This window comes from Oryzias latipes, chromosome 10, assembly GCF_002234675.1.
Source record: "Oryzias latipes chromosome 10, ASM223467v1".
In the NCBI taxonomy this organism is placed as follows: Eukaryota; Metazoa; Chordata; class Actinopteri; order Beloniformes; family Adrianichthyidae; genus Oryzias; species Oryzias latipes.
The window spans coordinates 13757146-13779379 of record NC_019868.2 but is presented as its reverse complement, the minus strand read 5'-3'; the positions used below and the strand labels follow the sequence as shown (position 1 = coordinate 13779379).

Below are 22234 nucleotides of genomic sequence, written 5' to 3'. Positions count from 1 at the left end.
TAACTAAATCTAAGAGTACAGCTTTAGGGTCTTGCCAACAAGATTGATGAGATGTGTTTTATTTCTTTAATTGTGTGATTTGCCACAATTTTAAGATGGAGAAAATATAATTTAGAATGATGATAAATAAACACAACAACATAGTTGGTCAAAAAAGTAGATTTCTATTTTGAAGCAACAAACCTTTAGAAGGTCAAACCTAAATCAAGCAGAAGATGACGGATGGATGGCCACAAATCAATAAATCAATAAATGTGCAGTATTTAGAAGGTGTGTATTTTTACATGAGAATCAATTGTTTGTCCAGCAGTTATCATTTGATGGACCAAATTCCCCCAGTTCCTGGTATGACATGTGTGCAGGGGTTGCATGGAATATTGTGATAACAATCTCTGTCAGCCACCAGCTGTAATCAAGTACTTGATCAGAGGGCAGCACTGATCGCAACAGCATCAAAGTGTAAACCGTAAAGAAGAAACTTACAGAAACCGCTCTGTATTATCTGATCAATGGAGTAAAATTATAAATCTATCTGATCATACTTGACCTTGTTTCTCACAGAGCTGGAACAGATATGGACATTTGTAGAAATTTTAAACATATTCTCCTGGGAAAGACCAGAGCTCCGTCTGGATTGACTGCACCATGACAATCCTTTGCTGTCCCCTGGAGCTGCTTGAGAATAGATCAAATAATTTTCACCTGCACAGAGATGAACCTAATCATAGAATCTCATGCGGTCTGCCTCGGGTTCTGTAAAAATGCAAGATAGCCACACCAGCACTGACATCTGTGGTGCTCACAAATGATCATGATAAAGTCCAGAATCTCTCACGTGTTCAGAAGTCATACTGCACTTTCTCTACATATGAGTCTAAATTTCACAGTTATTGTACATTTTCAGATGGAGACAATACACATGGTGTCAAAAAATCAGTAAACATTGAATTGAAAATAATATTTTTAATTCAATGCTCCACAACTACGCAACGCATTTAACAAGAATAGAAAAATACATACAGCATAATGTGTACGATGTAATACTATAGACCCAAAAGTTTGTTTTTTAACTCTGAAAGCATTGATCAGATGCACATCATCAGTTTTGCAACGGCAAGACATTTGTCCTCATACACAGAACACTTCTGCACACTTGGTGCATATCAGCTTCACAGCAAATAAGCATGAAATATCATTGCAGTTAAGGAAAAAACAAAAAAATTGACTTAGAGCTTCGAAGTTTTGCTTTATTTACACCTTTAACATCTAAGACCTTGGCCCCACTGACATAGAAATAGACACTCATAACAATTAAGCTGTTGCTGTACAATCCACCCTCATGTTGCCAACATTTGATTTTGTGTTACATTTTATTGATTTATCTATTTACGTTTCACACCTATTTCATATTTGCATTAAAAAGGCTTCAGATGTGAAGCATTTTTCATGCTGTCATCTCTGCAGGTCTACAGGGAGTGGTGTCTGTCAGTGGTGTCTTTGCAGCAGCAGTATCGCTCTAAACCAAACCCTTTACATACCTCTGTCTCCTTCTGGGATCAGAGACCTCTCCATTTCTTATACAAAGCATAGATTTTTGTTGTTGTTGTTTTTGTTTTTGATTTCTGACATTTTCAAAGCATGGTGAATGAAATCACAATCTGCACTTATCTGCAATATTTTAGGAACACATTATAACTGAAAAATTATCTTCCTGAGGTCATGCTGGGCCTCCTTTCATTTGAGTGAAACACAATACCGGTAATTTGAACTTAATGAATTTTATTTCAACTTTGTTATTAAGATTTTATGATTAGGATTTAATCTATAAAGGAATTTCCAATGAAAGTGAGATTAGTGTTCTGTTTACAGTGATTCAAAACATGTAATGTTTATTCTGTGCGTGTCTGATTTAGAGCAACTCAGAGTTGAGCTGAGTGCTTCAGGGGTACAAACACACTGTGAGGTACAATGTGGTGATTTAGCCCTCTGCCTAAAATAGCCTTCCTGTCTTTTTGTTTGGGTTTATGTCTAAATTGTGTGGTGTTAGAGAAAGAGAGAGGGACAAAGACTCCCCAAGGTGTTTGTGTGCAGCCTGGTGAGCATCCCTTGGACGTCTCATCTGAAGTCTTTGACCCATGAAAATATTTAAATATGCTGGAATTGCTCAGACATAGGAAATTCTCATTTCTGTAAGTGCCACTCCAAAACTTTATCAATATTTATATGACCTTTTTGATGAGACTCTTTATTAGGTGCCTTTTCTTGGAGATTAAATGTTGACCCAGTAGATTCAGTAGAAATGTTAATTCCAATGTCTTTGCTTGATAAGATCTTCCACTACAAACAATACCAACAACTGAAAGACCCAGTCCAATTAAAAGCATGTTTTTGGTGTTTTTCACATGTTCTTTTTGCATTTTTCTCATAATGGAGCACATATGTAAAGAAAATTAAGATTAAATTTCAATTTCTGAGTATTTCTTTATTCCAATGATGGTAAATAACGAGCAGACAAAATTAATATTGGAAAAAGATTGCAATTATGTACAACCTACAATCAACAAGCCTTAAGCTCCCTGCTACATTTCCTTCTGTTACATCAGACAAATAGACCCATAATGTCTTTGTTTTCAACGTCTGAGCTGGTATCTGGATCTAAACTGTATGGCTGGATAGCCCCAATATTGCTCGCCATTTTTGTTGCACCAGTAATAGGTTGGGGTTGTGAGGGGCTGTATGCTAGCAGAAGAGCATGTAGACAAAGGGATGATGGGATATCAGAAGACCGTTACTTTCGCGGCAACAGTATCGCCCACAACTCGGCATCGCATTTCTAATGGACTACTGCCGCTCTGCAAAGAAAATATAGTCAGTTTTTACGGGAAAAATGTAATGGGACATGAAGACATGGGAAGATTGGAAAGTATACAAAATGCTAAGAAGAGGCAGGGAATCTGAAAATGTTTTTTACTTTACTTAATGCAGCAAGCTGATTAAGGCCAGAGTTTGCTCCCATCGATCTATTTATCCATCATTCCGTCAGCAATAGTTAGGGGTCCTGTCGACATAACGTCATGATTTCCCCATGCAGTTATGCCTTTACATCTTTGCGTTACATTATGTTGATTCCTCATTTTAAAGCAGCTTTTAACACTCTACATTTGCCATGCTTCCTCCATTCCTCATTAGCTTCATTACCTGGTTTGAGCCCATTGTGTTATTTCGCTCAAATCTGCTTCTCTGCCAGTTTGTTGTTGGTCCCCCTTTATGGTCCTTTTCATTACAAGGTTTCAGCCGTATGTTTCCGACTACATTTCTGTTCCTGGAAGAAGAGGAATCCAGCATATCTGTGCCTGGACTTGGATTTTTGTCCCACCAGACCTGTGATTTTCTGACCTGTGTATTGGACCAAAGCTGTTGGACTTGGACCACTCCTTTGGATTTTCCTCTCATGTTTATCACCATCGTTTTACCCCCTGGATTAATCACTCACTCTTCGTCTTCAAATATATATTGTGTTATCATCTATTGTTTAAATACCATCATGTTAGGAAAATTAGCCCACTGGTGTCATACTGTAAAAAACTGACTTTTACTCAGGTAGAACTTTTTAGTGGTGTCATCATCTATATATCTATATATCTCCATTTTGAGTGTGGGCTCAGCAGAAGTGTGTGGGTTATGGAGCTGTGAGTATGAAATACATTTGTGACCTTTCTCACCGAGACAGGTGTAGCTATTGTACTTCATTTTCCTCCTCCAAGCATGACCTTTAGTAAAATTCTGATTTAGAGCACACACTGGGGTTTTGTCAACACTAGTCAGTGTTTGTTTTGAGACATTTTTCTTTTTCTCTGTCCATACAACACTAGATCTTCTTGGATCAAAATAATAATTTTAGAAATCCACTGGAGTACATTTTTACTTAAATGAAATAAAATAAGAAACATCCACATAAAATCTTTGAGTCTTCAAAATTGCTTTTCCCACTTACTTGAGCACAGGTGCCATCTCACCTTTGCACAAATAGTTTGCTTGACTGAATGAAGTTTTTCACATGTGTTTGTCTGAATGCATAAGTAAGCTTGTGTAAATGTTAGGATTTTACCCCCCCCCCACCCCCCCACAGCCCTCTCTTCTTCCCTTTTTTTTTCTGCCAACAAAAAACTGTTAAAAACATAGTTAATATGAATAAAGTTTAGCCTAAATTACAAAAGGGGTTTATCCAAATATACATCTGGTGTGTCAGAGGATTCATTACCCAGTATTTAAAAAGTGAAACATGTCCAACACAAGAAGCCTTCAGCACTCATCTGTTTGCTCAGCTGTTGGACAGGACTAGTTATAAAAGAAAGAAGAAAACTTAAAACAACATAAAGTCTAGTTATTCTGAAGAATAAAATTTGGTGACAACATGACCAGGATGACTAAGAACATTCCCAAACATAAAAAACAGAGTTGTAGCAATTGGGCATCATTTGTGTGTTTTATGCAAGACATGGATTATACTAAGAGAAGTTTGTTTGTATAATTCATAATGGTATTTCCAAATAAAAACGTTTGTAGATGTAGATTTTTTATTTCCAGTGTCGTAAATGTTTAAAATGTCTGGATTTCTAAGGGTAACAAATTTGTTCTCTTTAGATGAAGGTCTTTGTCCTGGAGTTACCTGAGAACTTAATGGTGCAAACAAGGACTTTTTCTTGTAGAGTTAAAATGTTTTGTTTCTCATCCTAGACTTTTTCAGTCTGGATTAAATTTGGTAAAGAGGAATTAAGGAGGATTATAGTAACAATGATATTTTTGGTGAGTCATTTAGGGCTTGTAATCCGTGTTGCATATGCATAGCCTGTCTAACAGCTGCGTGAAGTGGTCTGACTTTGCTGTAATGTCGGGACAGCATTGTTAATGGGAAAAGGATTATGACAGAGTCCACCATTTCTGCTCAAGGAGGCCTTTTAAATTGTTACCATAAATTGCTTCCTTCACTCTCCCTTAAAAATAATGAGTCATTTCTGTCAGAAATGTGTCCATTCTAACTGTAAAATAAGTTTCTTGTTTTCTAAGGTGGAGAACCCCCTGTGATGAGTAAAACCTCATGTCTAGTGGTTGTTTGGTTATTCCATTATGAAGTTCTGCACAAGCTAGGTTTTCCTAGTTTTCCCCTCAGAGTAGGGGTATGTTGGTATGTATATATATATATATGTATATATGTATATATATGTATATATATATATATATATATATATGTATATATACATATATATATATATATATATATATATATATATATATATATATATATATATATGTATATGTATATGTATATATATATATATGTATATATATATATATATATATATATGTATATATATGTATATGTATATATATGTATATATATGTATATGTATATATGTGTATATGTATATGTATATATATGTATATATATGTATATGTATATGTATATATGTGTATATGTATATATATGTATATGTATATATATATGTATATGTATATATATATGTATATATATATATATATATATATGTATGTATATATATATATGTATGTATATATATATGTGTATATATATATATATATCTATATCTATATATATATATATATATATATATATGTATATATATATATATATGTATATATATCTATATGTATATAGATATATAGATATATATATATATGTATATATATATATATATATATATATATATATATATATATATATATATATATATATATATATATATATATATATATATATATATATATGTATACAGTCTGTTTTCTTTTTTCTTAAAAAAGCATTTCATTTTGTATCTCCACGGTTACACCAGACAACAGGTAATGAATGTAGTGTGATTTTGCACAAGCTGCAGAGAAAAATTTGTTGGAATGTTCACAAATCTTCAAGTTGTTTTTATCCCTTCTACTGGGAGCTATTGTTTATGGCTTTCAAAGTATTTTTTAAAGATCAGTATCAGTTTCATTAGTGGGATGATTAAAAAAATCTTTATTTAACACCATCCAAATTGAAATTGGAACTCTGGTTGATTTCTTTTGATTGCATAATTCCCACTGAATGCAGTTTTATGAGATAAGCGCTAACAGAGGCTGCTTTCATTCGTCTTCTTTTATTGGTTTATGATCTGTTGGATGTTAGTTCATATTAGACAGTAATAAAACGCAAGAGAAAAACAAAAGCAAAGAGGGTTAGCAGGATAGTGGTAAGATGAGAATATATCTGAGAGTTTGTATGCTTATTCAGTTTTTATAAAGAATGCATGACAAGAGCTATTACTTTGATAATCTGTAGAATCCGCAGGAAAAAACAAATTTTAGAACATTTCGTTGGAACAACAAATAACCCTTTAATCTAGTTAAATAACAAGTACTTACGGTGCTATTTCCATTATTACTGTGTATGTGGAGAGTGTCAAAAGCAAGTTTTTAGCTTACATAAGGGATTTCTGTTTTCTTTGGCACCTAAAATGAGTTTGCAGTGCTGAGCATCATAGCACCTCTATAACTGATCAGTTTTGCCATAACTCAGCTCACTACAGAGTTAATGGGCCATTCAGCACCACGCAAGACCAAAGCATGTGCAGGGATTTCTGAGCCCTGCTTCTCTGAATGTCTATATTTTTTTGTATGAATGAACTTAAAAACAGTAAAAAAAAATCATAAAAAACAATTATAGTCTTTTAAGTGGACTGGTAATTATCTGTTAGCAAAAGGTTAGTTAGGCAGTTATGTAAGTCAAATAGTAAGTCATACCTTTAATTTACAGTTTCTGTTTGCAAAAGATGGAAAGCATGTCTAAGTTTTAACAATGAATAATTGAAATTGAATTAGTCCTTACTAACTAGGCTCGGGCATCTAGTCCGGATGCCTCCTGGACGCCTCCCTGGAGAGGTGTTCCGGGCATGTCCCACTGGGCGGAGGCCCCGGGGAAGACCCAGGACACGCTGGAGAGACTACGTCTCTCGGCTGGCGTGGGAACGTCTCGGGGTTCCCCCAGAGGAGCTGGAGAAAGTGGCTGGGGCGAGGGAAGTCTGGGCATCTCTGCTTAGACTGCTGCCCCTGCGACCCGGTCCCGGATAAGCGGAGGAAGATGGATGGATGGATGGATGGATAGTCTTAACTTACAGAAGGCTTAATCAAATCCGTGAATAGATTTTTCTTACGTTTTTTTGTTTTTTTGTTTTTTTGTTCTTTTGTTCAGGGGTTCAGGGGGGCAGAACTGTTTTCAACATGTTTTTTATGTGCATGAATTCCAAAATGTAAATGATTTTGGATGTAATTGTTAAAAAATAGATTAATATTTAAATGAATTGTAAATTAAACTTTATTAATGAATTCTTCAATTTGTTTATGCAGTCACAAAGTTAAAAACCCACTCCAGTAAATATCATGTTTTTTAAATGTTCTTATGGCCTTTTTCTTATGATGGAGGACATTTGTAAAGAAAATTAATCTTAAAATTGTATTTCGGAGTATTTCTTTATTCAAGTCGTTGTGAGCAGGAGCAGGCAAAAAAGGGCCGTTGGAAAAAGTTTGTAAGCTCATACAACAAGCCACAATGTATGCATCCACTTGTAGAAGACTAAATCCATGTATGTCTTTGTTTTTCTCGTCTGAGCTGCCATCCTGGCACTTTCTTTTGCACCGGTAATGTTAGCTTGGGGTTGTGAGATAGTGGGAGAGCACTTAAACGGATGAATGATAGGAAGTAGGGGCGGGCTTCCTCTTTGCCAGCAATATTGCCAAGTATTTAGAGACTACTACTGCTCTGCAGAAACTATGTCCTAGAAAAACACACAGCTTCTTAAAGTTTGGCTATAATGGCAAAATCGTAATTAAAAGGCGACTGGGAACACTTTTACAAGAGATCAAAAGATGATTGGAGTGGGGCATACAGGGAATTTGTATTAAAAATACAAACATTTCTTCTTGGTGACCTGAGCTATGACCTTTAATGTGTGAGCTAGCAATAATGTTTAAAGCTATTATACAACACCAAGCTGTCTTATGACTGGTTTGTAGTGACTTCATTGTACATACAGTATGAAGGAGCAAAACCTTTGGCTCCCACAGAATCATACATGATGCAGTGTTTAAACAAACTTCCTGTCAGGCGCACTGATTATTTTAAGACTGCTCCGACTCTGGCTGTTAAAATTGTATGAGACTTGTGGAATCTAAAAAACAAGCCGTTTAACCAGCAGTATCTAGAGACACTTCATTGGAAAGACCTTGAGCACAGATAAAACTTCCAACTTGACATAATTATCGGATTTTATAATTAATGGTTCATAGGGTGTATTCAGACTGGACACATGACGTCATCCTAAAAGCTACCTTGTTGTTTCCCTAACAGAATTCTCTAAGAAATAATCCCATAATAGCACAATGAGAAGACACACCAACTCATTGAAATGTGGTCGGATGAATACAGGCTCATTAAAACAACTTTTAACGTGACACACATTGGTTCTCACTGTTTTCCCCCCAATATATATGTCCTAAACACTTATCAGGGTACCTTCTTAGTCATCCTTTTGGCCAGGCACGTGCACTCATAAGCCCTAGGGGTGCTTGAGCACCTGCCCTTTTAGCCTCGTAATAAAACGTTCCCCACTGTTTTCTAGGTTTTTTTGTTCTTCTTTTTTTGTATTAACAATAATACATTTCTGTTAGAGATACCAGAAAAAATGTGGCTACAAAATCCCTCTGATATTCTATTGAACCTATTTTCTTGTAATATGGGGGTTCTGAGCTGCCACTTCTGTCTTTGCAACTTCGCTTGCCGCCGGAGAGAGTTAGGGTTAGTGGAGTTAGTGAGAGTTTGTGGTTTGATGCATGTTTGCATTAATGGGTGTCAAGAGGTTAACAGTGGCACAGAGAACAGTTGGCCTCCTAATGTGGAACGAACACAAAACTCAAAGGAAGTGTCAAAGGAGAGATAATGAGGTGAGAAAGAAATCAAACCAACAAATCATCCTCCTCCACCTTATTCTAAAGACTACAAAATCTCTGTGATGGTCTTGCCTCTCTCCGCTTTTTTGTTTGACACAGTCAGCAAATATTACTGCAGAAGTCAACATGAGTTCATCTACTCATTATTGTTCAAAACTTGTGGTCCACCTCTGGCGCTCAATGGCATGCTCTAAACAGTCTGTGTGACAGCGTGATTGAAAATCAGCCATATAACTTAAAATCGGGTTACAGGTGTGTGTCGACAAATGAAAGGATAAAAGCATGCACAAATATGACTGCTGTCTGCGAGCGTGAAATATATTCATTATATAATCTTTTTGTGCATGAAATGCAATAGTTGATGGACTGTATTAAAAGAGATATCCAAAAAAAAAAACTTTCTTGTTCCTTTTCTTCAGGATCTATGCAGGGAGAATATCAGAGGAAACTGTATAAGGAGCTGCTGGCAAACTACAATCGATTGGAGAGACCTGTTGTTAATGATTCAGCTGCCATCCTGGTGGAACTGGGCTTCACTTTACTGCAGATTATAGATGTGGTGAGGAAACTCTGTACATGTTCAACATTTAAATAGATATGTACCTTTTGTCCTGTTAAAGAATCAAAGTACAATTTTAATTTTTTAATTTTTATGAAAGCTTAGGACGGACATTTTTCTCTTGTCCTGGAATATACAAAATTACTGGTAATTAAAAGCAGATTAAGAAAATCTACACAGTTTACCAGGTAACGGCAGGCTATGGGAATACTGACCGGAAACACTGCATGTGTTTTCAGAAAAAAACACTTACAGTGAAAGTAGAAACATTTTTAAAAATAAATGAATAAATAAATCCATACTTACTGGTAATTTAATGTCTGTATTGGTGGTTGAGACTGGGAGAATCTTTAGACTAAATAACCCCTCCCCCTACAATGAAAATGTGCTCTTTATGCAATTTATTTAAATACAAAGACTTTTTCAAAAGCTGCTGCACTATTTATCTTTTAGGATTATACATCTTTAATGAGCTAAAAAAGACATTTATATTGTCTGTATACAAACCCAGGACTCACTGACAGACTGTTGATGTTGTTTTTTGTCATTCAGCTCATTCCAGGCTAGAATTAAGTGCAGTTTTTTTGAACAGGATGTTGGCCCAGAACACAGCTTGTATCCATGTCAGGGCTTTGTCTCACATGGGTCTGATGCTTTTTACGGTGTGTCTGCTTAACAGCTAGCATGTTTATGTGGCAAGTCTGAAAAGAGACATTTTTCAGCTGGTAAAGGCAGAGTTAGACAAAAATACACAAATTGTAATTTGACAGATATTGTCCAGCACAGAAATAGAAAAAAAACAAAGAAGTTTAATTCAAAACTACATCAAAACTTGAGGAATCATTAAATTTAGCAGTTTTTGAGTACCGCATTGCAGGTCTGTAACAAGTTCCAAAACAATGAATTAGTTGTGCTTTTTCGCCGTTTTTCTGTTTGTTTTTGTCTTTAAATTATTACATAGTTGCCCATTCCTGCAGGCAGGCAGGCCTGTTTTTAGTTGCTACACACTTCTTTCTCATCAGGCTTTACTCTGTGCAGACTGTCACAATGAATGGTCTTGATGATAACTGTGGTGAATTATTTTGGAAAATATGTTGCCTTAAAGAAGACCGATTTAAAGACTTTTTTCATTTTTGCTTGCATTTTGTAAGCATTATGTAAAAGAGCTGAAGGCACCAATAGCATGGAAGCGTTTCTGTAGCATAATAAAAAATAAAAGTCAAAACCAAAAATGCTTTTTCATTTTCAAAATGAAGCTGCAGTTTTTGACTCAAAATTAAAATGAAAAAGCAATCCACCAAAAGGCTTTTTCCTTCTCTTCCTCCACAATGCTTATACTGTCACTTAATTAAATGATAAAGAAAATGGTATTTGACATTTCATTTTCAAAAGGTTCTCTGGTAAATGTGTAGCAAAATTCCTTTAGAAATGTCTAATTTGACAATTAAAATGGATTAACAGAAATGCTTTGTCATTTTCAAAATGTAACTGCATCAAATGAATCAAAATTAAAATGAAAAATCAATACTTAAAAATACTTTTTCATTTCAACTTAAAAAACGCTTGTTCTGTCATAATTAAAATGAAAATGCAAAAAGGGGATGGTATTTTCATTTTCACATCCACCCTGCGAATAGTGTCGCATAATTCAATTCGACTTAGCATTTCGTGAGGGGAGGCGGGGCGATGACGTCAGTGCTATCTCCGTGTGTCCGGCTGCTAAGAGAAACAGACATGTCTAGGAGCAGTGCGGACAGGCTTGTAGCCTTGTGTTAGCGGCAGATGAGAGGGCTTTGTGATGGATGTGCAATCCTGATGATTGTACACAGCTTCTCAGGACTACGTAGCACCATTTCCGCGTTCGTCGAAACTTTCCCAGGAACTAGCTTCGTCTTCGGACCAACAGCCGCCTTCGCATAGCGGAGCGCGAATCAAGCACGATCCGAAGCTCCAGATCGTCGAAGGCAGAAGTCCTGCTACGCAGATCTGAGAAACTAAACTATCATATGAATTTGTGTTTGCAGTGGTGTCCAGAACAAAATAAAGGATGATGTAATTCCCACATATTTACATCCAAAATACTCATTGCCCGTTCAGAGTTTTAGGTACCTCCACGGCTAATGTTTTTAGCACATATTAGCCTCATGCTGGCCGTCTTTCGGGTCCTTGCACCGATGAAAAAAAGCACTGACCGCATGGATTTAAGAAATTGTGAGCCAGCGGCCCCTTAATAATAATCATGTCAGTAATAAAATCACATTTAGAAGATGGTCTCCTGCAACTTCCCGCTGAGTGCGTGTTGGTGCAACCAGCAAACGTTTCGCATGTCGAAATCTGCTATAGCTGTTGATGGGGCTCCAGCTGTTCTCGAACAGCAAAATCAGCTGCCTGATCTGTTTTTCCAATGCTACGTACACACTGGGGTTGTGTGCAGTGTTCAAGAACGGACTGAATGCGGGTGTTGAACAGGCTGTTAGCATGTAGTGTTCACACAGGTTTGTCGCTACCCGATACTAACCCATGTCTTCACAGTTGGAAGAGGTTGGGTACGAAATGTCTAAGCAGCGCTTTAGGCTTTTCTTTCACAGCTCTATTCCGATATGAAAGACTTTTTGTCATACAATTCCGCCCGGACACAAACCCCATTATTAATTTATCCTCTGTGATCGATTATCAAATGGTTGGCACTTCCTGCATATACTTTTATTTGAAGAAATGAGTCTTTTTCTGATTAAGATTTGTTAAATGTTAGTATTTTACTACAAAAAAAGTTTTGGTTTGAAAAAAAGCTTTATTTTTTTTGTCAAGAAAAGCCTGTATATATTTTTACCTTAAGCCTTAAGGTGAAAATTATTTTGGGACAAAAAGAAAATTTACTGTCCCCCTTTTTGACAGAGAAATTGCTTTGGCGTCTTACTTTGGAAATGCACCAAAGTGCTCCCTCATCCAAAAACAAAAAGACTTTCCCAGTTACATCAGCCTGATTGACTGCGACTCATTTCAGCCTCATTTGGGTGTCCTGTCCATCCTGATGCTGCAGTTGAAGGTTTTTTGGAACGACCTTCATGGATCTCCGCAAAGTTGACTCTACTTGATGAACAAATGAGCACAAGGAAAATATTTTGAAATTAGACAGCAAAAAATGTGAGTTAGGAGCTCCCCTGTTATAAAAGTAAATTTTCATAAAACATATTGATGTTCTGAGGCATATTATTGAGCCCACAACCTGATGCCTCAGCACAAATGGCTAACAGTCTGGCTTAACTGTCCAATAAAAAGGCAGAAAAGTGCCTTTTATGTTTTATACTTTTCAATATGTGTGCAGGAATTCAGATGGACCCTCTTTTTTCATTCATATGTAACAAGTAATGATTTTTTACAATCACAGTTTTGACTTGGTAACAAAACATGAAAATAGCCTAACACATCTACTAATTGTTTAAGTTGCTTTCGGAGATTTTAATGTTGTTGATAAAAAAAAATACTAAAAAGTACGGTATATATGAATAGACATGTAGAATAAGAGAGTAACTAAGATGATTAAGATTTTCATTATTTGGTGTATTGTTTAAGAAATTGCAATAATATAAAATAAAGTTTTTTCTTTTACTATGAAAAAATCAAACTTTACCTAATCAGTAATTTCAATTTTTTAATGAAAATACCTAAAGAAACAAGTTTAAGTATCAAGTTCATAAATCAAATGACCAGTTTTGACAATTTTTTTTTAATAGTTTAAACCTACCATCTCACTTTAAAACTCAACCTTCCCTCATAGGGATAAAACTAGGGTGTATGTGCTCCATCAAAATCTTCAGTGGAATTTCTTTATTCATAACTAACACTCACAAAATGTCAATAAATACTTTTTGTCGCACAAACCACAATGCACATCATTTATGAATGCCACACCAAAGCTTCCAAAATGTATTTTATTCAATTCGAACTTTCAGAAACGGGTCCTCGGTGGATGTGCCAAGTCTTTGCTCCATTTTATTAAAAGTTTAAGCGGCACAGCAACAGGAATTTGCTTTTAACGACTTAAAAGTGATGCTCATTTCATCCCTGGGTATTCAACTTAACATGACTTACTGTGGGAATAAATGCAACATAAAATATTTATTCTAAGTTCAATTTAGAAAGGAAATATTTCTTGTCAGACTCTGTATTATCAGTTTGTTGCATCTGAGAGCTTCTGAAAAACACGGACTGTTCAGGAGTTTTGAAAATTCCTTCATAGAATGGTATGTACTCTGCTGAGGGATTAGGCAGCATTCACAGCCAATATTTTCAGCTTTGAATTTTTTTCTGGGTCATCTGTCTCCCTATTAGAAATGTTTAGATAGTGAGAAAAAAAACACTTAATAAAACTGAAGATTGAAAGAAATAAAGATGACAGTAAACAGTGTGGTAGTTTTACTTTTTTTGCTGAGAAAACATTGAAGCAATGACCCAACGGTACACATTTACAAGTGTTGTAAAATTTTTACAAATGACCTCAGTGATAGATGCTGCGTTGACATAGAGGTCCCACAAATGCCTTTATTTACACTCAAAAGTCAGAAGTAGCTCTAATTTGGTAGATTTGATTTGATAAATTTGATCAGATTTGGTAAAGCTGCTTCACCAAATCTGCTTTGTTGGTCTTTAGAAATGCAAACAGCTGCACTGACTTGCTGATGACAAAGGCAGTTTCCTCTTTATCAAAAATGAATTGGTTTGGTTGACTTCTCTGATCTCTAAGAAAACCTCTCCTCTTTTTTTGTCACGTGTGTCTTTGCAGGATGAAAAGAACCAAGTGTTGATAACAAATGCCTGGCTGCAGCTGGTGAGTTTTTTTTAGGGGGACACCTATTATACCAACAATACGTATTTATACTCATTTTTTGACATGATTATTTGTAAGGGTTGTGACTGCACTTCCCAAACAACGAGGGACAAGCAATACATTTATATTATTTTAATGTAAATTACAGACTTTAGTTGATTGCAGTACGTATTTAATGTTCCCACCAAAGGAATTGCCTGTGCTTTTCCACATTTTTCATCTGAAATCATCAGCAGAGGCCAAACAGCTGCAGAGATGGAAGAGGGATGGGAGCATTTTGATGAAGCAATATGCTTGATAGTTGATGCCTCAAAAACTTCATTTTCATCAAAATCAAAAGATGTATCCTAAAACAGGACATTCTTTGAAAAATGCTTTTAAAAAATACACTTCTTCTGGTCAAAGATAGCAATGATTGACAAATCTTTTTTTTTAGGTTTTATACATTCAACCTGAAGGAGGGTAGCAAGTCTGAGAAACGTAAACCCTCAGTATAAAACAATATTTTTTTTAAAATAATTGCTAAAGCATTTTGTAGTAACTGAGCTTTGGCTTAAAGCCAATGTCAATGATTACATAGCATAAATGTGAGAGTATGCTGGCTGTATGAGTTGTGCATTAAAAAAATCTATAAACTTGACAATCAGATTAATTGTAGCAACAATTTAATGTCAATTTAAAAAAAAATCTCATTTGCAATTGGGACTTACCGGTAGGCTTATTTCGTCACCATAACCAACATCACATTTACAGAGAAACTTCATAAAACCAAATGAAAATTTTAAGTGAACACACAGATTTAACGCTTCGCACCAAATTTGATTTTAACTCAGCAATGTCCGACAGGAACTCAGCTAGTGCTTTTAAGAGCTTGATCACGAAAAGCTTTTAATAAATCAGAGAGTAGCAGCATCTGTGGAATGCTCTAGAGATTGTCATTTTTATTTAATTAAAGCTTTAAAGGACAGTGGATTTAGGCAAAAGAGCTTAAAAAAAAGGTAAAATATCATCAGTAACATGTTTTTGGCTTTTTTCAATGCTAATTTACTTGTCATTTTAATCAAAATCATGCATCATACTAAAGCTATTTGCCTAAGAACAAAACAGACAAAAGAAATGGCATAGCTCTGCATAAAACAGAAAGTTATTTTGCAGAGAAGTAGATGTTCTGTATTCATTTAATAAGATGAATGATCTAAGAGGCCATCATCCAGTTTCTTCTCTGTGTTTCAGCACTGGACCGATATCTACCTGACCTGGAATCCAGAAAACTACCCAGGTGTTCAGAACCTACGTTTCCCATCAGACCAAGTTTGGACGCCCGACATCCTCCTGTACAACAGGTCAGAACTGCCTTTTCAGACTCATTATTCCGAAAGCATCATCAATATTTTAGTCATCTTTTTCTGCTGTAATATTAATTTTTTTCTAGTTTCAATAAAACAGAAGTGTAATATTTTATGTATGTCATTATTTTCACAGTATTCTTTTTCTGATCTTTTAAAGCCAACAATGTATCAGGAACGCTGTTAACTCAAAGTTGTAAACAGTCACACACACAAACCCCAATGATTCCAACAAAATGTTCAACACATTATTTATTAAAATTAAAACAAAGTGTATAAAAAGAAGTTTATGTTATAGATAGTGCTAGGTTACTGCATTTTAAAATTCAGGCCATGTTTGTTCTCTTCTTCCAACTTTGATTAGAGGTCAGTCACAGATCCAGATGAAAGCACTGCATCACATATATATGGTCAAGCGACAGATGGATGTTTTGAAACTGAATAAAAAGCTTTCCTCATGAACCGATCAATGTTTACATCGACCTTAAAGATTTTATTGTGACAGAAAAAAAAAAATCCTTGCACGCTTCTCTACATGCATGTATTTCCCTCACAAGCACACACCCTAAACACACACTCTTACATGCAAATCAAATGGAATATGTAAAAAAAAACAAAGGCTGACGAGTATTAACCCAAATTTTAAAAGCTCAGCTCTCAGACCTGCCAGGATTACCCATCATAATCTCTGAGCCCTCGCCCATCACTTTTCCCCATCTATGCCTTTTACTGTCAGTTTCCACTCACCTCCCTTCCCTCCCACCATCATCCAGCCCTACCATCCCTGTTTTCATCACACTCTATTTTTGTCTCTCGGCACATCTTTTCATATCACCACCCTTCTAATTCCCTTGATTGTCGCCAGTCTGACGCAGGGCCACAATCACACACCCATACACACTCACATTCACAATTTAGAGTAAACAAGTAACCCATGAAGCATTTTTTGTCCCTGTTCCCCCCTGCTAGAACCACGGCCTTCTTGCTGTGAAGCAAGCGTTCTAACTACTGTGCCACCGTGCAGCCCAACCTTAAATAATGTGCTAGCGTTTATTTGTCTTGTACTTCAATTCTTTAATTCCTGGGAATAAAGACGTACCTTTGAAATTTCATTTCCTAAAGCAGCTCTCCTCTACAGTATTGCTGCCTGTTCCACTTTTCACAAAAGATTCATGCACAATAAGTCGCTCTGCCCATACAATCACAATGTTGAAGCTGTATTTTTCAAATTTATTTTACATTGCCTTTTCTATTTTTGGAATAGTGTAATGATGTTGACTCATGCTGCTTCACAATCACTTTTCATGCACGAGGGATCTATACTGAGTCATGCATTCATGCACAGTGCCTGAAGAAAATAGCTTGTAATTACTCGATGCTTCTGTTCTTAGAATTAGAAATACAAATCATTCAGTACATAAGCAATTTTGGCTTCTATGACCGTTAGAATTACAAAGCCTAGTTATTAAATTTTTAGCTTAAAAAAATAAACTTAAAATACCGATAATTTATTTAGAAAAAAAGGTGAATAAAGAATTGAGAATATGATTTTTAAGGATTAAAAGATTTATTTTCTGACAAGTGGAAATAATTTTTTTTATAAAGAGAAAGATGAATTTAAGTTCATCCATAGGGACAAGTTAAAAACTATACATTTTCTGTTGGCTTCAATTTTTCCACCAAAAGGTTGATGCTAATTCCTTACTGTTATGTGTCATTGTGGCTGTTTGCGCACAGTCTGTGTGGGTTTTCAAGCTGTCGACTCCTTCTTTTAATAAAAATAAAATTCAATGTTCTCACTTGACTGGAGATCGATGAGGCACATAAAGGACATCCAGCTGAATGCTGATTCTGTCAGAGTCAGGTATGACTCTGACACTGCTGTGTGACAGGTCGTAAAGATGGACAACTCGTGGGTTGATGTGAGGTGAATGCAAACACACAGAGGAATTTTGACTGAGGTGCATCTTCTTATAAAGTTGATCTGTTTGCGGGTTTGAAAATAACCTTAAACAGTTCTCATTTTAGTCTAAGAATATTTATGAAAAGCAGACAAAAAAGTGAGGATAAGAACAACACAATGCAAAAACTAGCCGAAAAATGCAAAATAAAGAAGAAAATAATGTATAAGTTGCTCTGAAAAACTCTGCCAAGCCCAGCGTAATGCTGTATTTACACCAAACACAATTCACGTGTCAAATTCGCGTCTGCTGGCACTTTTTAGAGTTTGGTAATTTTCAAAAATTGTGGTAACAAATTTGACGCTCCCGTCACTTGTGGGAGAGATACTGAGAGGCGCTTCTTCTTGTGGGTTGCTGTCAGCAGCAAATACCCATACACACATCTAAAGTGTCCTCTGCTGGTTGTTAGTGGGAAAATAACTAAATGTATGGGCAAAATACATATATAAAAAATACATATAAAAAAAATGTTAGTTTTATATGAATCTGACACTATTTTTTTTCTCTTGGTTTGCTGTCTGTCTAAATGATTCAAGGATTCTTACCCTGTTGCCCATGCAGTGTTGACATGCTTCTTTCCTGGAAAAATATTCATGTTTCACTGTAAATTTGTGTTGTGCCTGACCTCCCCCCAGCGCTTGCACTTTCCTTGCCCGGCGAGTAATTTTAGAAGCTTAAGCCTGTCAAACTGAATAGCTGCTGTCGGAATTCATTGACGATGTTGAGGTTGTGGGAAATTACATAACATGCAGAATTGTGTGGGTCTCTCTTTAGCGAAGTGTTGAGTTTGATGTGTCTGCCTCAATTAGCTCTTAACTGTAAACAGCTAAAAGCTTCAAGGAAGACCCCTCTTATGGGGAAAAATGCTCTTCTTTCCTTCATATTTCTAATTAAAGACAAGAGATTTTTAAAAGTGATGCTACAGGAAATGTGGTTTGCTATGTGTGGCTGTAATTGATGGTTTACTGCCTGCATACTCATGAAGAGTAGAATCTTTAAGTAAATGTATTGGGTGCATTTTAGAGCCTCATGTCAAGAACTTCATGCATATGTGTCTGTATTGGTGCTTTTGTGAGGATAGCAGCAGGTGTTGAGTGAGTAAGAGGAAAGCTTGGTGACTCATTTCCCATGGCGCAGAAGCTGTCACTGCCACCATTGTCATCGTGGAATGGTGTCTGTTTCTCTCTTGCTGTTCTGCGACGTGCCCATGGTGCCCTTTCCTCTTAGTGTGTGTGACAATGATAACCACTTCCCATTCTCCCAGGGATATCACCTGTCTGGATGAATTTTAATAAATGCAATGTGTACATCTCAGGAATCAGATTTTTAAACACACACATGCAGACAAGTGTGGACTGATCCATGTGTGTAAAACATGACCAATTTCACTATTAGGCTACAAAGTGACAGACATACAGCCAAGTCGATAAAAAATGTTTAGATGTACACAAAGGGTTAGCAGGTTTTGCATTCTGATGTAAAATACCATAAAATAGGCAGAAGCTCTGCTGTGAAAATGTTCAAAAGTGCACACTTTTATATAACACAAGTAAAAAGCCTGAATAGTTCAGTCACCTGATTGCCTCCATATCCAACCCTCTGCACCTGCAGACACAGCTGATAGGAGCAAAAATAAATTTGAACACCCAACCCTCCAAAAAACATAAATCTGTCAAGTTAAGAAAGTGCACAAATAAAATGTGTCTGAATTCTGTCAGCACGCACTCAAATGCTTTTATGTGAATGATGCAGACCCATGTTATCTCACTCACATAAGACTGTGTATGGCATAATGTGTTTCTTGGTGTGTGCTTGTGTGTTGTAAGGGCCTTTATAGTGAACATGCTGTCACAATTAGATCTGAGGAGGCCTTTTCTATGTGTAATGTTAAGCACTGGTCCTATGCATTTGTCCATGGAGACATGGCATTATCTAGTGCATTTCCATAATTTTTCTCATGCTGTGTGAACTTTGAAAAAGAAAATGCTTTGATTTGTATTTACCTAATGACTATATATTTTTTTAAAGACCATTTATTTTGTAGAACACTTTTCATATTCATTTCAAAAAGTTGCTTTCTTAATCTCTTCAGTTTTCATATTTTAACATTTTTATTCATAGTATTTACTGACTTTGTCTTTGTTTTTTTGTATGTGCACTTTATTTTTTTTATTTAAAAGTATTTTGTAAAGAATTTGCTAATTTTTTTCTCATGTTCTGAAAATTTGAATTTTTCTTTGTCTTCAACTTTCATGCTTCTTTGTTTCAAGTTATGAATGGGTGGTGGTGTTGAAGCCACAGTAGTCCAGGCTCATCAAAAACTAAATGCTTACATAGATAAACTTAAAACACGACATAAAACGATTAGAGTTAAACATGACTAACCTGTTACACAGTGGAAAACAAAAATCTTTACGAAAGCAGATGAACTGACAAAGCTGAGCTGAAAACCGCACACCTAAATACACTAAAGACGATTGATTTAACCAAAACAACTGTGCAGGATTATCCAATGGAAGCAGCTGACACTGTGACTGAAGAAAAGTAAAAACTCGAAAAGAGAAGAAACAAAAACTAACAAAAAAAACTAAAAAAAAGAAAAAGATTACACAATCCAAACTAACTGGCACAATTCACCTCCTTTAGGAAAGTTCACAACCACAGAGAATTCTGATGCCTTCTTCTTTTGTACATTAATTTGGTGGATTTTCTCTTGAGTGGTTGCCATTTTTTACTGAATACAATTCTAGGCCCAACTTTTAAAATTGAATTTCTTTCCTAATTTTGGCCATGCCTTGTTATTATATTAAGATTTCTGTCTTAAGGGTCACAATTTAACTTGATTCAAAACGTTCTTCAGATTTCATTCATTCATCTTCTAAACCGTTTATTCCCTTTCGGGGTCACGGGGCTGCAGGAATCTATCCCGGCCACTTGCGGGCGAAGGCTTGGGACACCCTGGGCAGGTCGCCAGTGTGTCACAGGGCCACAATCACCACACTCACATTACCACTTAAGGACAATTTAGAGTAATTTATAAATTGGTTTCAGTATTTTGGGTTTGTCAAGTTATTTCTTGTTAAAAGTAATTTCAAAAAGTTTGAATTATTTACAATGCCTATTGTCCATAATTCACAAATCTTATAAAGGAGATTATAGTTTAAAATGACTAAATAATAGGACTTTATCAGAAATTATTTTTTTATTTTATTTTACAAACAACAACTTCCTTCCAAAATTTGTCTCAAGCTGCTAAAAAACAAAAACTGAAATTGCTGCTGAGAATTTATGTGATGTCCAGCATTCTTTTTTTCTTATTTCATTATTTCTATTTACAATTGTGAGAAAGCGTAGTTGAAAAGAGCATTCTCTAAACTGTCAGGTTTGTTCTTTTCTCGCAGTGCTGATGAGCGGTTTGATGCCACGTTCCACACCAACGTTCTGGTGAATGCTTCGGGCCATTGTCAGTACATCCCCCCTGGCATCTTGAAGAGCACCTGTTACATCGACGTGCGCTGGTTCCCCTTTGATGTGCAGAAATGCGACTTGAAGTTTGGATCTTGGACACACAACGGCTGGCTTCTGGACCTCCAGATGCTTGATGTGGACATATCTACATACATATCTAATGGAGAGTGGGATCTTGTTGGTAAGAAAGCTGCAGCCTTGAAAACAGTTGGTGCCCTCTCTTACTGTTTTGGTTGATTCTTTGTTTTTAGTACGAAACCGCGTAAGAAAAATATGCTCAGACAAAAATATTCCAAATAAAACATACTTTTTTTAACCCTTGCCAGGTTTGCATGAAGAAAAAAACATATTTTTCTGAAATAATATGTATTTTTCTTTAATGTTTATTTTGCTGCTCAATTGTTATGATTTAAGCCAAACTATGTTCACATGACCCTGTGGTTAAACAATCATAAATCATTGGCTCTCCCCTTAAAAAAAAAAAAAGAAAAGCCTATTTCTGTGTTTGGTTTTTGTCATACAAAACAATAAAAAACACTTAAAATCAACTTCAGTTCTATTTGAGAGGCAGATATTTCCTCATATTTTCTGAAATTTAAATTATTTGATTTATCTGAAATTCTATTTCCTGTTTTTATACCTCAAAATTTCTCAAAATATGGAAAAAAGGAGGACTAACTTTTGACCCGTTATGCTGTCAACATACATACTGAGTAAAAAAAGTATTTTGCAGTCCCCAATTTTCCAGGGTGACCCACTTAAAAAGTTGAGAGGTCTGTAGAAATGTCAAAAAGCACAATTTCGCAATTACACTGTTTCCATTAAATCATAATTATGCAAATACAACACACAAACCAATTTACGTTATAAGTCATTCAAAGACATTAATGGGAACAATACCTTGATTTGCAGCAGATGCTTTGAATTTTCTGTTTGTGTATATCTCAGTACAATGCATAGAAGACATGGAGGATGTGAACAGATCGCATTATTTATTTTAAAAAGCTCGACAAAAGCAACGGAAATCACATCTCCATGTCTAGATTCATGAAGTCTCTCCCAGAATAGTTAACTTTCA

General features: G+C 35.7%; 1 protein-coding gene across 1 annotated transcript in view; it reads left to right on the top strand.

Moving 5' to 3' along the window:
* Positions 1-22234, top strand: part of LOC101162456 (neuronal acetylcholine receptor subunit alpha-7) — a 32946-nt gene that overhangs the window by 4004 nt on the left and 6708 nt on the right. Inside the window, exons 2-5 of the mRNA XM_011480074.3 lie at positions 9414-9553; positions 14337-14381; positions 15615-15724; positions 21090-21337. Of these exons, the coding sequence (XP_011478376.1) occupies positions 9414-9553; positions 14337-14381; positions 15615-15724; positions 21090-21337 (543 nt within the window). The remainder of the gene's footprint in view (positions 1-9413; positions 9554-14336; positions 14382-15614; positions 15725-21089; positions 21338-22234) is intronic.